Source organism: Neocloeon triangulifer, unplaced genomic scaffold, assembly GCF_031216515.1.
Source record: "Neocloeon triangulifer isolate White Clay Creek 2 clone unplaced genomic scaffold, ASM3121651v1 ptg000004l, whole genome shotgun sequence".
Taxonomy (NCBI): domain Eukaryota; kingdom Metazoa; phylum Arthropoda; class Insecta; order Ephemeroptera; family Baetidae; genus Neocloeon; species Neocloeon triangulifer.
In genome coordinates, this window is record NW_026775547.1 from 2372810 (window position 1) to 2387555 (window position 14746).

At 35.3% G+C, this 14746-nt stretch overlaps 3 protein-coding genes across 3 annotated transcripts; all 3 read right to left on the reverse strand.

Moving 5' to 3' along the window:
- Positions 1-17: 17 nt before the first annotated feature.
- LOC132193473 (maltase A3-like) lies at positions 18-3786 on the reverse strand. Its single transcript, XM_059614176.1, has 9 exons — positions 3597-3786; positions 3160-3339; positions 2935-3095; positions 2653-2778; positions 2353-2591; positions 1599-1797; positions 755-1209; positions 317-460; positions 18-254 (listed from the first exon to the last, which is right to left on the reverse strand). Exons 1-9 carry the CDS (start codon positions 3736-3738, stop codon positions 179-181), a joined length of 1722 nt encoding a protein of 573 aa, XP_059470159.1. The 5' UTR covers positions 3739-3786; the 3' UTR covers positions 18-178.
- Positions 3787-4486: 700 nt separating this feature from the next.
- LOC132193395 (maltase A3-like) lies at positions 4487-7671 on the reverse strand. The gene is made up of 10 exons (XM_059614037.1): positions 7483-7671; positions 7184-7363; positions 6973-7133; positions 6783-6908; positions 6068-6306; positions 5810-6008; positions 5502-5757; positions 5238-5445; positions 5019-5177; positions 4487-4873 (listed from the first exon to the last, which is right to left on the reverse strand). Exons 1-10 carry the CDS (start codon positions 7634-7636, stop codon positions 4732-4734), a joined length of 1824 nt encoding a protein of 607 aa, XP_059470020.1. The 5' UTR covers positions 7637-7671; the 3' UTR covers positions 4487-4731.
- A 1145-nt stretch (positions 7672-8816) lies between these two features.
- LOC132193356 (maltase A3-like) lies at positions 8817-12310 on the reverse strand. The gene is made up of 10 exons (XM_059613975.1): positions 12124-12310; positions 11566-11745; positions 11354-11514; positions 11167-11292; positions 10175-10413; positions 9917-10115; positions 9609-9864; positions 9350-9554; positions 9138-9293; positions 8817-8967 (listed from the first exon to the last, which is right to left on the reverse strand). The coding sequence occupies exons 1-10, from the start codon at positions 12275-12277 to the stop codon at positions 8832-8834; spliced, it is 1812 nt and encodes a 603-aa protein (XP_059469958.1). The 5' UTR covers positions 12278-12310; the 3' UTR covers positions 8817-8831.
- Positions 12311-14746: the final 2436 nt, after the last annotated feature.

The window sequence follows — 14746 nt, forward strand, 5'->3', positions numbered from 1 at the left end:
CAAAAACTCCTTGTTAAATTCCTTTTTTTTTAATACTATTGAATTTTTTTTACTTCATACATTTTATATTTTACTTTCTGAGAGTACAATTTTTGCACGCATTTCGTTTTCTAATCAAATAAAAAATACAAATCAACATTCACATTTGAGTAATTTTTCGATTCCTTAATGATTTTCATTAGACGAGAGCGTCGTAGGTGAGCACTAAAGCTCCACGGGCGGGAATGGCGAGGCTGACGGTGGAAACTTCCTCACTGGGAATTGAAAAAGTGTCACAATTTTTTAAATCATATATGAATTAGCTTCAAATCATTACTTTTCTGCGTAAACGGCCTCCAAACTGCCAGTGTAGAAATTAGCGATGACTGGCAGGTCGTTATTGGGGTTCGCGTTCACAACCTGATCCTCAAAACCGAGATTAACAACCACCAAAACACTGGGGTTGCCGGCTGGAACCGCCCTGTGTGGCATTATTAAAATATAGTTATATCAAAATTTATTAAACATAACATTTAAAAATATTGTTAAATTATAAGTATTGATTTACATTAAAATTTTATATATTTTCCGAAAAAATTTCACATTTCTGTGAATTTTAACACTGAAGAGAGTGAAAAAAATCTAGTAAAGACCTGAAAATTTCAATTACGTTTAACCAAATGACAAAAAATTATCCGGAATCCATTTTCAAAATGAATTATGAGATAAGTCAATTAAACATAGATTTTAATTTTTTATTATTTAAATAACTCACCTAGCAAAGGAGAAAATGTGCGTGTCCAAAACGTAGGTTCTCAACTCTCCGGTCTGAACCGCGATAATATTCTTCCTGGCTTCGGTCAGTCTCTTGTACACCTTGTAAGGGCTTTTCGCCGCCACCTTCTGGGCCTCCAGGTTCAGAGTGACGTAGTTTTCGTTGATGGGCAGCCAGGTCGTGCTGCCTGTGGTGAATCCGGCCATCGCTTCGGCGCTCCACTGGAAGGGCGTTCGCTCAGGGTCTCTGGAGAACCGCCAGTATTCATCAGGACCGGCCTGGCAGCCCTGAGGGTCGACTGTGTCCGCCCAGGAGATCCAAGTGTTTTCCATATTCAGTTCTTCGCCGTTGTAGGTGACGGCGGTGCCGGGGAGGAGCTGGCCTAGAATGATGGACGTAAGGCCAAATTGGGTTCCAAAACGGCCAGCCACGCGAGGCTGATCGTGATTTCCAACCTGAAACAATCAAAAGTTGTTATTTCTTAAAAAGACTTAATTATATCTGCACTGAATTTTTATATGCCATAAGAAAATAAATCAGCAGAGTAAACAAACAATTTTCAAGAAATTTCCAGTAATAATTAATGAAGCGTGGCCCTTTTCAGGGCCACCCTTGAAATAAACACTTTTGTTATAATTAAATTGTAATATTAAAATAAATTCATTTCAAAATAGTTAAATCCAATAATAGTTGATAACAATATTTATTTTTTTTTTAAATTATCAATGCCTGAAATTGAACCCTTTTGGGAGCCAACCCAGGCATTTTCATTTGTGTTGAAGATTTAAATGATTTAGAAATAGTTATTTATATGAACTATACATTTTTTTAAACGATAACTTACAACCCAGTTTGACCAAGCACCGCTCGGCAAGTTAGAAAACCAGGTGTTGATGATTGACTGCAGACCTGCAGCGTCAGTCTCGTTCTTCAGGTTGTCAATCAGCTGGAAGTTGAATGGGAAATGGGCACCAGGGTGGGTGCCGTTGCCGTAGTACTTCATGGTGTTGGTAATGTTGGTGTACGCCTCGACCAACATCACTCTGAAATTTTGAACACGGGAATATTTATATTTTTTTTTTGGCTTAAATCTCATTTTATTTTTAGATCACTTTCTATTACGTAACAAATTTCGCTTTCTTTGATGGGTGTTAAGGAAATCTTATCTTTTACTGATTGGCAAAGCATACAACTGATTTTAAGTTGATTTTTGCCACATGTTATTTATTATCAGGGCAAACAAGATAAGCTTAATGTCTTGGCTCTTTCTTTCAAAGTCCCCCACCTCTGTTAAATACAAATAGACAACAAAATAAGATAATAGAAATATATAACGGATATAACATAACAAATCGTTTGATCGATGATTTTTCTATTCCGACTTTAATTATCAAAATTGGTTGCGCCGATTTTCCAACAAAATCCAGAAAGGATTACTCCGCTTTTCAATTATAAAATATTTATTGATAAAATTATTCTAAATTGTCTGTTAAGCTTCAAATTATAGTCTTAGTATCATAAATATTTTACTTCACTAAATTGTTTTATATTTTTTCAATTAAAAACAAAACCATAAATAATTTTTTGATAATACTCACAATGGTCTTCCCAGCTCTCCCTGTTTCTGATCGACAATATCTCTGAATCCATAAATGATGTCGTACAATTCAGGCTGGTCCTTGGTATAAATGTGCTCCAAGGAGCCCCACTGGTCAGGCCCATAATTAGGGTCATTGGTGGGAGGTTCGTCGGGGAGGCCTGGCTCCTCCATCAAGTGAGGGACGGCGTCAAGTCTGAATCCATCGGCGCCCTTGTCCAGCCAGAAACGCAGGACGTCCTTTATTAGAATGGAAATTTAACTTTAAATATATATTTTTTAAATTATTTAATTATTTTACATTCATTTCCTCAAGAACAAGAGGGTTGCGGTAATTCAAATCGGGCTGGCCTGCGTGAAACTGGTGCAGGTAGAATTGCTGCCTCTCTTCAACCCATTCCCAAGCAGGGCCTCCAAAAACACTGATCTGCAAAATGTTTACATTTTAGTCTTCAACTGTTGATAAGAAAAAAAAGTGCACAAAATTTAAAAAAAATGTCAAATATCTTCCAAAAATAAAATTAAAATCGCAAAAAATCTTCTTTTAGATAAAAATTAAATTTATATTAAACAAATTTCTAACCCAGTTGTTAGGAGCAATTGGTGCGCCTGTGGCGTTGTAACCTGCGGGGTCGACCCAGGTATAGTAATCTGTGTAGGGATCTTCGCGCGCCTTTGATCTGATGAACCAGTCGTGCTCGTCGCTCGAGTGGTTGGGCACGAAGTCCAAAATCAGTTTTAGTCCTGCATGTGATGGCAATTAACTCGGTATTACAATAAAAGCAAAAATTTAAAACAAGAAATTAACCTCTATTCCTGCAGCCAACGACAAGGGCGTCAAAGTCGGCCATGGTGCCGAAAATCGGGTCAATCTCTCTGAAGTTGGAAACGTCATAGCCGAAATCCTTCATTGGCGATTTGAAAACTGGCGAGAGCCAAACACCGCCAATGCCAATGTCGACGAAGTGGTCCAATTTCTCAATAATGCCTGTTATTGAACAATTATATTTTGTTTAACAAAAAAATAAAATCACATCAGTTCAAAACTTCCAAAAAGTAAGATTATAAATTACTTAATTTATTAGAGACATAAATCTTCACTTTAATACAATTTCGTCTTAATTTTTAATTCTGAAGCAAATATTTATCATTTTTTAAAAATTAAGTTTTAGACTTCCTTGGAAGTTTTAAAATTTTTCACAATAGATAAAAAGTATAAAACAGCTTTCTAACAAAATTATTAACCTGGAATATCTCCAATTCCATCAAAGCCACCGTCTTTGAAAGATCTTGGGTAGACCTGGTAGAAGGTGGACGTCTGCCACCATTCGAGTTGAGCGCTGCCCAGAGCCGTCAGGCCCAAGAGAAGAACCGCCGTGATCTTCATGATGCCCGAATGTTACTGCGGTGCTGGCGGTGCGACCACTTTATATTTCCGCGACCTTCGTATCGATAAAAATACGGCGTGAGCAAGGAAGATAATTATCTATTGTCACCGGGTCGTTACTTAACGCGTTAATCTTGTTTTCTGCTTCGCTGAATTATATAATTTTATCTCTTAAACGCATCTCTCGATTGGTGCGCTGCTCCCGTCATTACCAAAGATGATTTGCAAAAAAGAAAACATTACTTGGTGAACATCAGTCGACTTTTTTAAAGTGGACCAGCGATTAAATCTTGCAACTGCATTGCCAGCCACGCTTACATCACGTGAACGGGAATTACATTACTTTAGGTTGATCATTCTCATATAATTGGATCAATCTGATTGTTTTTGCAAGGTTTAAAAATTAATGATATTTTACTTAAAAAAATATAATATTAAATAATTTATTTGCAATGAAAATTAAATTATTTAGAATATAAATGATTATTTATTATTGCACACAAAAGACGAAATAATAACTTCTCAACCTAGTAATTAAATTATTTTATTGAAGGGCAAGTAGTGCAACTGTTAAAATAACAAAATGCATTGTGGAGAATTGTATTATTTATTTATTTAATTTTAAAATTAAATCTGTTGCAGATTAAAAATAAAGAATCCAATTTTTTTTTATAAATAATTTGATTACGCGTTCAGTTTCTTGGATTTTAATTTTAGATACAATACATGTGAAATCATATCATTTCAAATCTTTAAGTGACATTTTGTTTTATTTGCTAAACCTTCAATTGATAAAATGAAAAAAAATATGCAAAAAAGCATTCTTTTGAATCCACCGATATCACATGAATTATTGCATATGTGTGTCAATTAATAAAGATAAAGTTCTGTTATTTTGTGAAGAAGCTTTTTTTGCTAACTTTATCAATGTTTTTTATTTGTAATTTATCTACAAAACTTTCATCAGATATTTTATATAAAACTCAAACAAAATCATAAATTAATGAGAGCAAGGAATGCAGACAACAACGACAAACAAGAAGCTGCAACGGAGGTAGCACTACTGGTGACTATGTAACGGAAGACCAAAGCGCCTCTTGCAGGAATTGTCACTGACGATGGATCAATCTGTTGGCTGAAGTTGGGAAAAATAAACATAATTAAAAACCTAAAAGTATGAAAAAAAATACAAACAAGAAGTAGTAAAATATATTAGAAAAGTATGCAACCGGCTATGCATGTGCTTAGCAAGTGTTAGATTTGATATTAAATTTCCTCACTAGTAAATGTAATTTGATTCCAAAGTGCCCGTTTCGTAAAACAATTTTGTTCCTTCTTGTAATAAGGTGACGGAACTAGTCACGTCTGCGGTGACCTCTGCGTAATCAAAATTCACCACCACAAAGAGACCCCAACCAAGCACGTCGTCTGCAAGAACTCTGAAATGAAGTAAGATATAAATTATTTTCTGAATGATCCGAGTCTTATTTTTTTATTACCTGGTGAATGCAAAAATATTATCACCCACAGTGCTGGTCGTCAAGTTTCCTCGCTGAACAGCTGCTATTTCTGTTCTCAGGTCAATTAACTTTTCATAAATCCAATATGGTTGTTTTGGCCCTTCATACAACTGATGGCGCACATTGATCTCCTTGTAATTTTCATTTACTGGGAGCCACGGTTTGTTAGAGTCGGAAGTGGTGAAACCTTTTGTTATTAAATAAAATAAGAAATTATTAATTTAATAATTATTTGCCAGAAACCAGCGTAAGTTGAATTGTCCCAGTGGAAAGGTGTTCTCTCAGGGTCCCTGGAAAACCTCTGGTAGTTCTCAGGTCCAGCCTGACACGCTGGAGGGTCGACTGTGTCCCTCCACGAAATCCACGTGTCCTCCATGTTGATCTCCTCACCATTGTAGGTGATGGCAGTTCCGGGCAACAATTGGCCCATAATCACGGCGGCCAAGCCAAACTCCCGGCCAAGTCGAGAGGCCACTCTTGATGTGTCATGGTTCCCAATCTGAATTTCAGTTAAAAAAATTTATTATTTAAAAAATATTAATTGTTCTTACCACCCAGTTAGACCAGGCTCCGTCGGGCAAATTGTTTTGCCAATTGTCAATGATTTGCTTCAGTTCAGCTGCCGTCGTTTCATTATTAAATTTTGTGATTAATTCAAAGTTGAATGGGAAATGAGCTCCTTTTCTGTCACCACTTCCGTAGTACTTCATTGTGTTTTCCAAACTGGTGTACGCTTCCACCATCATGACCCTAAAGAACGGGAGTTTCAGTCTCGGAGACTTCAACGATTGCACTTCCCAAATTCTTACATTTGTCTTCCGAGCTCAGCCTGCTTCTGATCGACGACGTCTCTGAATCCGTAAATCACGTCGTAAAGTTCCGGCAAATCGGTGGTGTAAATGTGCGAAAGGTAGCCCCACTGATCAGACGTGAACTCGGGGTCATTTGACAGCGGCTCGTCAGGGAAGCTTTGGTCTTCCATCAAGTGCGGAGTGGCGTCTAACCGGAAGCCATCGGCGCCTTTGTCCATCCAAAAGCGGAGAATGTCCTGGAAAATTTGTTTTTCAAATCAAATAAATTTCTCCCACAAATATAATTAAATGAAAAAACAAATAAATAAAATATATCTATTCAATAAATTTATTCTGAATAAGTTTATTTTCTGTAAAAAAATTAACACATTTAATTTTTATAGATATCAGAAAGCTTTCATTTTTGTTCCAACTTCTTAACCAGAATATTCAATTCTTGGTTAAATATCAACAGTATTTTATATTAATTATACATGTACGAAAATAATCAAAATAATATCATATTTCACACGGTAAAATTATTGTTGAAGTTCTAAAAATTATAAATTGTATGTACGTAAAACAAATTAATAAGTGTAAATAAAAAAATTAAATAATAATAGATTTTATATTAAAATTTTTAATACAGAAGTATATTTTATTAAACAAATAAAATGTTATTCTACTTAAATAATAAAATAATTGTAATTTTATTATATTTTTTTTTGCTTACGTTCATTTCTTCAATTACTGCTGGATTTCTGTAATTAAGGTCAGGCTGTCCGACCGTGAATTGATGCAGGTAGAATTGCTGTCGCTGTTCATTGAACTCCCAAGCGGAGCCTCCGAAAACGCTTAGCTGCAACGAAAATCAAATGAGTGTAATTTTCTTTAAATTGAAAAAAAAAATGAATATCATGTACCCAATTGTTTGGTGGAATGGGACTTCCACTTTCGTTAAAGCCTTTAGGATCAAGCCACGTGTAGTAATTAGTGTAAGGCTCTTCTCTAGCCACAGACTTAATGAACCACTCGTGTTCATCGCTCGAGTGGTTCGGGACAAAGTCAAGCACTAATTTTAAACCTTAAACAAAGTGGTGAAAATATTAACTAGTTAATAAAATATTTAGTTACCTCTTTTTCTGCAATCCTCAACAAGTGCGTCAAAATCGGCCATTGTGCCGAAAATTGGATCAATGTCCCTGAAGTCGGAAATATCATAGCCAAAATCTTTCATAGGTGATTTGAAAATCGGTGACAGCCACACGGCGCCAATGCCGAGCACGTCAGGGTGGTATATTTGTTGCAAAATTCCTGCGAAACCAAATTAAAATTTTGAAAGCAAGATTTATAAAAAAATTATGCTTGTCTTTTAAATTAATTTATCATATTCGCCTTCTTCAATATTTTTTAAATCATTGCAAATCCCTCACCTCTCAGATCACCAATACCATCAGCATTTGTATCCTTAAACGATCTTGGGTAAATTTGGTATATCGTTGTGTTTTTCCACCAGTCCTCATCAATGATTTGGGCGGCGGCCAGTTGGGCCACAAGGGCAATCGCAAACGCTCCTGCAACACGCATTGATCGCCCCTTTTCAGATCAAGTGAATTTAGATTTGTGGCAGGTGTGATTATTTATAAGTAGAGGCCACGCCATGTAACTAGCATAATGTTACGTTAAGAACGCGCGATTAGATAAGGGGCTGACGTGAGATTTGAATATATTGTTATAAATACGGGGATAAAATCGAATTCTGGCGATTTGTAAACCACAAAAATTGATTAATTAAGAATTAAATATTTATTTTGTCAACGATGAACGTTATTTGTATTAATTTTCTCTCTATAATCGCTATAATCTATCAATCAGCACAAATCGATGAAAGAATTGGTGAGGTATTGTGACTCGATTCACATCTCCGAATGGCGAGCCTACTTGCCACAATATACGGAGTTTCGCTAATTTAAGTATTACTATTATTAATTCCTCTCTTTCAAATATAACAATATTTTTTGATGTGTTTACTTATTAAAAAGAAAATTGAAAAACTTGTTTGTAGGATGCAAGAACAATTAGAAAACTTTTTAACTGCAATACTGTACTAACGTTAATTTAAATAATATTCATAGATTTAAATTAGTGCGCTGATTAGTTATCTTTGTTTTTATCTTTTTTTTAGATTGGGCTATATTTAAGTGGGATGTTTAAGAGGCTTATTTACGTTAACACATTGTGGGATTGATGCATCATTGGGTTTTACGTAAAACTGAATCTCGTCAGCAGATCAAAACCACGCAGACGTCACACTGAAATTGTAATTGAACTCCTCTCATAATCTGCCTTGAAAGTATTATTTTGTATGATATACTTTGTTCAAAAAAAGTATTAACAGCATATAATATTTGTAACAACTTTTTAAGAGCCAAAAAGATACCTTTTTCGTGGTTGAAATATTGAAACAACAATCTTTTGTGAATTTAAAACCCAAAGAAACCACTCGAAACGGGAAATAATTAAATTAATAAGGTTTTGTCTCAGAATTTCCTGTCTCGGAATGTAATTCCATGTAAAAGGCGTTTAGTCAAAAGTTACTAATATAAACATTTTCTTTGCCATTAAAAATGCATCTCACTATTGAGGACACTAAGTAGTTAAGTCCAGGCCCTGTCCAGGCCATTTAATAAAACAAATAATTTTATGAAATAGCATCGCCTGCTTACTTTTATTTCATTGTGTAATTTATCTACAAAATTTACATCAGTTTTTGATTAAATTCTTAATTAAACAGTGCAAGGAATGTGGAAACCAACAATAACAAAGAAGTTGCTGCAATGGATGTGGCACTGTTTGTGTAAAGGAAAACCAAAGCACCTCTTGCAGGAACCTTCACTGACGACGGAGCAATCATTTCGCTGAAAGTGGGAGGAAAAGTTAAATATTTTATAGTAAAAACTTAAAACTTGTGATCAAATGCATCATAATGTCATAAAGGTATGCAACCTGTTGAGCGCACTTGTTAAGCAGGTTGCTTATCTCTTTAAAGTACGATAATCAATTAAAAATTATTAAAATAATTTCTTACTCAGCGTCATATGGCGATTCCAAAGTGCCCACATGGTAGGTCAACTGTTCTCCTGCTCGCAGTGAGGGAACGGTGCTGGTCACGTCCGCGGTGACCTCTGCGTCATCAACATTAACCACCACAAGGACGGCCTTTTCACCCTCCGTGTCAACCTGTCTGTAATTTATAAATGCATTATGATAGGGATTAGCTTGAATCCGAGTTTCCCAAACCTTGTGAATGCAAAAATATTGTCGCCCACAGTTTTGGTTGTCAGACTTCCCCTCTGGACAGCCGCCCTTTCTTTTCTCAGGGCAGTTAACTTTTTGTAAATGTGGTATGGGCTGTTGGCCATCTCTTTTTGCTCGGCGAGATTGAGCTCTTTATAATTTTCATTCACTGGCAGCCAAGGTTTGCTGGAGTCAGGAATGGTGAAACCTAAGAAAATTAATTAATGAATGGTGTAAATAAATTTAATTATTTGCTACAAACCAGCGTAAGTTGAGTTGTCCCACTGGAAAGGTGTTCTCACGGGGTCTCTAGAAAACTTCTGGTAGTACTCAGGTCCAGCCTGACACCCTTGAGGGTCAACTGTGTCCTTCCACGAAATCCACGTGTCCTCCATGTTGATCTCCTCTCCATTGTAGGTGATGGCAGATCCGGGCAACAACTGGCCCATAATCACGGCGGCCAAACCAAAGTCCCGGCCAAATCGAGAGGCCACTCTTGTTCTGTCGTGGTTTCCAATCTGAAGTACATTTCCAAAATTTTTTGTATTTAAAAAACTAAATTGCTCTTACCACCCAGTTAGACCAGGCTCCGTCGGGCAAACTATTTTGCCACCGATCAATGATTTGTTTCAGTTCGGCTGCCGTTGTTTCGTTTTTGACATTAGTGACAAATTCAAAGTTGAATGGGAAATGAGCTCCTTTTCTGTCACCACTTCCGTAGTACTTCATTGTGTTTTCCAAACTGGTGTACGCTTCCACCATCATGACCCTAAAGAACGGGAGTTTCAGTCTCGGAGACTTCAACGATTGCACTTCCCAAATTCTTACATTTGTCTTCCGAGCTCGGCCTGCTTCTGATCGACGACGTCTCTGAATCCGTAAATCACGTCGTAAAGTTCGGGCAAATCGGTGGTGTAAATGTGCGAAAGGTAGCCCCACTGGTCAGACGTGAATTCGGGGTCGTTTGACAGCGGCTCGTCAGGGAAGCTTTGGTCCTCCAACAAGTGCGGAATGGCGTCTAAACGGAAGCCATCGGCGCCTTTGTCCATCCAAAAGCGGAGAATGTCCTGGACAATATTTTTTTTAATTAGAAGCAGTGCAATTTTTTTTACTAGGAATACAAGTTAAAAGCAAGAAAATTCTATGGATCAGTAAGTTGTTATTGAAATGCTTTGTTTGCAATTTCTTAGCTGATAAGGACTTAAAAAGGATTGATTCATTTTACATCTTCTCCTTGTTTGATCAATGATAAATTCGCCACTTTAAAAGTTTGCTTGATATTCAAGCCCATGACAATCGTTTTCTTATCCATACTAAAGCTTGGTCTTGGTCAAACGTCATAGCTCATTACATAACCATTTGAAATTGAATTTTAATGTTTATATTAAATAAATATAAATAAAATTCATATTTACTTATATTTTAATTTTGTTCAATTCTAACGTGTTTCTCTGAAGTACCATGATAGTTTAAATATAGAATGTTATAATGCCAATTGATAACTTCCGTTTACATTGCATTCTATTCAAAAGCTAAACTTAATATTTATTATCATTAGCTAAATAGAATAAAAATAGAATAATATATATATAATATTTATTAATATTCTGTCATTACTCTTCAATTTTAGAATTAGACTTTTAGAAAGAGATGAAATTGAGTTAAATAGAAAAAAAATTTAAAACAAGAAAAATGTATCAGGTAATGGTGACGTGCAAGTATTGAAAAAATAATACTATTTAAAAAAAAATCATCAAAAAAGATTTTCTTTTAAAGTTAAATGTCATTTGAAAGTAAAATTTATATCGTTTGCTACATACGTTCATTTCTTCAACAACTGCTGGATTTCTGTAGTTTAGATCAGGCTGTCCGGCAACAAACTGGTGTAGATAGAATTGTTCTCGCACCTCATTGTATTCCCAAGCAGAGCCTCCAAAAACGCTGAGCTGCAGTCAATAAAATTTTGTATTGTCCTCAAATCCGCTTAAATTATAATCAATTTCATACCCAATTGTTTGGTGGAATGGGACTTCCACTTTCGTTCAAACCTTTAGGATCAAGCCACGTGTAGTAATCAGTGTAAGGCTCTTCTTTATAAATGGACTTGTTGAACCACACGTGTTCATCGCTTGAGTGGTTCGGGACAAAATCAAGTACCAATTTTAAACCTTAAAAACAACGGTGAAACAAGTCCATTGATTATCCAATTATTTAATTACCTCTTTCTTTGCATCCTTTAGCAAGATTTTCGAAATCGGCCATTGTGCCGAAAATGGGGTCGATGTCCCTGAAGTCGGAAACATCGTAACCAAAATCCTTCATTGGCGATTTAAAAACTGGGGAGAGCCACACACCGCCGATGCCGATGTCGACAAAGTGGTCCAATTTTTGCAATATTCCTTAAAATTGAAATCAAATTATTTATCTGATAATTTTTACTGAAGAAAGTAACTTCTTTTTTGAAAAAAATCTCAAGAAATCATATTATTTTAGCGAAATTTGCGTTATTGAATGTGTTTGAAAAGATAATTTGGAAAAAAAGAGCAAGTTTTATTCAACTAAAAATAATTGTACCAATTACTGTAAAAATGAAAAAAACAAAACAAATATGATAGTTCTGACGAAAATTTTAAGCGTAATTAAATTAATTGCAAGTTTTAATTTTTGAACAAAACAGCCGTTGAAACTTTTCTTTTACCTTCATTTCTGTAATTTTTTTACTTGCAAAAGAGTAATTTTCATTGGGTGACAATTTCTGTATTGTATAATTAACTCACCTTTCAGATCACCGATTCCATCAGCCGTCGTATCCTTAAACGATCTAGGATAGACCTGGTAGAAGGTGGTGGTTTTCCACCAGTCCACGTCAGCGATTTGGGCGGCGGCCAGATGGGCCACGAGGGCGAACACGAACGCTCCTGCAACACGCATTGATCGCACTTGACAGATTAAATGAATGGATTCACGGCGGGTATGATTTATAAGTAGGCCGTGTGACGGACAGACCGAGCGATTAGATAAGGTGCTGAGAGCACCATTCTTGAGGGATTCACTAGATTTCCTATGAGTAAATAGATTGATATGCGGTCATCCTTTAGCTGCGAAGGACATTTTTTCTGTCCAGTCATTGAATAAATTATCACACAAAGGCGGTTCTTGAAAAAATAATGAAATATTGTGTATAATTATGAAATAATAAAGTTTTCGTCTAATATTCTATAGAAAAAATGTGGATTTGGTTTTGAAGGTGCAAAGTTATAAAAATAACATGATTACGTAGCTGCAAGAATTTTTTTATTAAAATAAATGACATCTTTAATGATTGCTATATTTTTTGTACAATTTTTTATATCTTTGAGTAAAAATCGATGGGGAGACTGGCGGGATGAGCGTCAGATGGCGACTCGATTCACCCCTCCGATCGTCAAACAACCCTTACATCTGATGCGAGAAACGAAATTTCGCTTATTTAAGTTTCCATTAAAATTAAAAATAATGAAATAAATCAACGAAAAAGTTTCTGTATTGCCAAAGAATTATTTCAAATATTCAACTGCACCCGAATAATAAATTGATCGCGCTTTTCCACGCAATTTATTACACAGTATTAAGTGATAGAGTGTTATTTATGGTTCTTATAGGATAAGATAAGAACATTTTATTGAAAACAGCAGGTATACCAGTGAAATAAACAATAAAATAACTAAAATTTACCATATCTTTTTGTTTGTCTGTTTCTTGAAACATTTTATTTTTACAGCACAAAAGAATTAAATCAACAAATACACTGTCCTTGCTCTTTTCCAAATTTTTTTCTTATTGTTAGTTTGAAGAATAAATAGGATGCTTTTGGAAACCTTACTTATCCTTAAAGTTAATTTTAATTTCTTCTAGCTAGATAAAAAACAGGAATTGAAGACATGGTAAATTATAAATTAATTATAATTGTGACTGAAAGCTATAAATGATCATTTTTCATTTGCCTTATCTTAAGACATTTTAAGACTTTTATCGTTAAAATCATGTTAAATACAGGGGATAATTCCGAATAATTCTTTTTTAAGATAAGAAATGAATGCATTGCTATAAAAAATTAATTTGTGCGGCTTATGTAAAAAATTTATGACTGTTGGAATTTGACTCTAAATAAGCTACACGTTTTAAAATTAATATCACGTTTAAGGTTGTAAAAAATTTCAAATTGCAGTCTGTTGAATTTGATGCAATTTTTCCTATCTGCTCTCCCTTTGTGTATCAAATTCCACCTTTTCCTTACATCGGCGTAAAGAAAATGTTATTAAAACAACACAGAAGAAAAGTGGAAAGTTTCCAACCTGATGGGAAAAGGGAAAATGCGTCGGAAAGTCGAGCTGCTGGGAAGATTGTTATTTCGGAAATGCATTATGGATGACCCTGGCCAGTTATTACTGGTTATTACTGCGTGTGCGAACTGTCCCTGGAGAGGAGCGGAGAGCTGGAGATCATTTCGCAGAGATAGAGAGAGAGAGCAGCCACTCTTTTATCGGCGAGCGCAATTTTTCCGTTTTTATTTCCTCCGGAGAGAGGCCAGTGGCCAAAATAATAAGCGTCGGCCGGCGGGGGTTTTGTTATCGTTTCGCTGAATTAAATTTAGAGAAATAGCGGCGCGGCGGCTACGGAAAGGAGAATATAAAAAAATTTTACGAGAGCGCGTGTGTGGTGTTTGGTCGTTGTTTAAGATAAATGGCCGGCTGTATTGTGTTTGGCTCATGCATTACACATGAAACTCCCTCAAGCGAGCAGAGTTACTGCGTTTTCGGCCGGCCAGGGGTTGTGTTTACATTTTTCTCTTGTGTAATTTTTTTATTTCACTTTGCTTGTCAGAGCCAAAAGTCATCTCGTGTGTGTCTGCTTTTGGCAAACGTCCCGGCACCTCGTACTGCTGCCTTCCGTTTAATTTGACAAATTTCCAAACAAACCATCAAAAACTGACAATGAATCGCAAAATAATATTTATTTGTCTTCAAGTATTTCGATTTTTGTTTAAATAAAAAGATTTAAAAAAGTTACCTGATTTTTAAAATTTAAAACCATGTTTATTCTAAAGATTAAATCAACATTTTTAAGAATTATAATTTAAAAGGAAATATTTAATTTTATAAATATAACAGTATTTATTCAATTTATTTCAATTATCCTTTTTTGAATGCAGCGAATCTCTAAGTACTTCATAATTTATTCACTAATTATACATTAAAATTTTTTTAACCTCAAAGGCTGATAGTGCAAAACTTAACTATTTTATTAATATAATCTCTAATTAGACGTAGTTATCCTAGAAGGAATTCCGTGAGGGTGTAATACTTTCCTAGATCATTATGCAAATCTAATACTATAAAACATTTATATCCAAAATTTCAA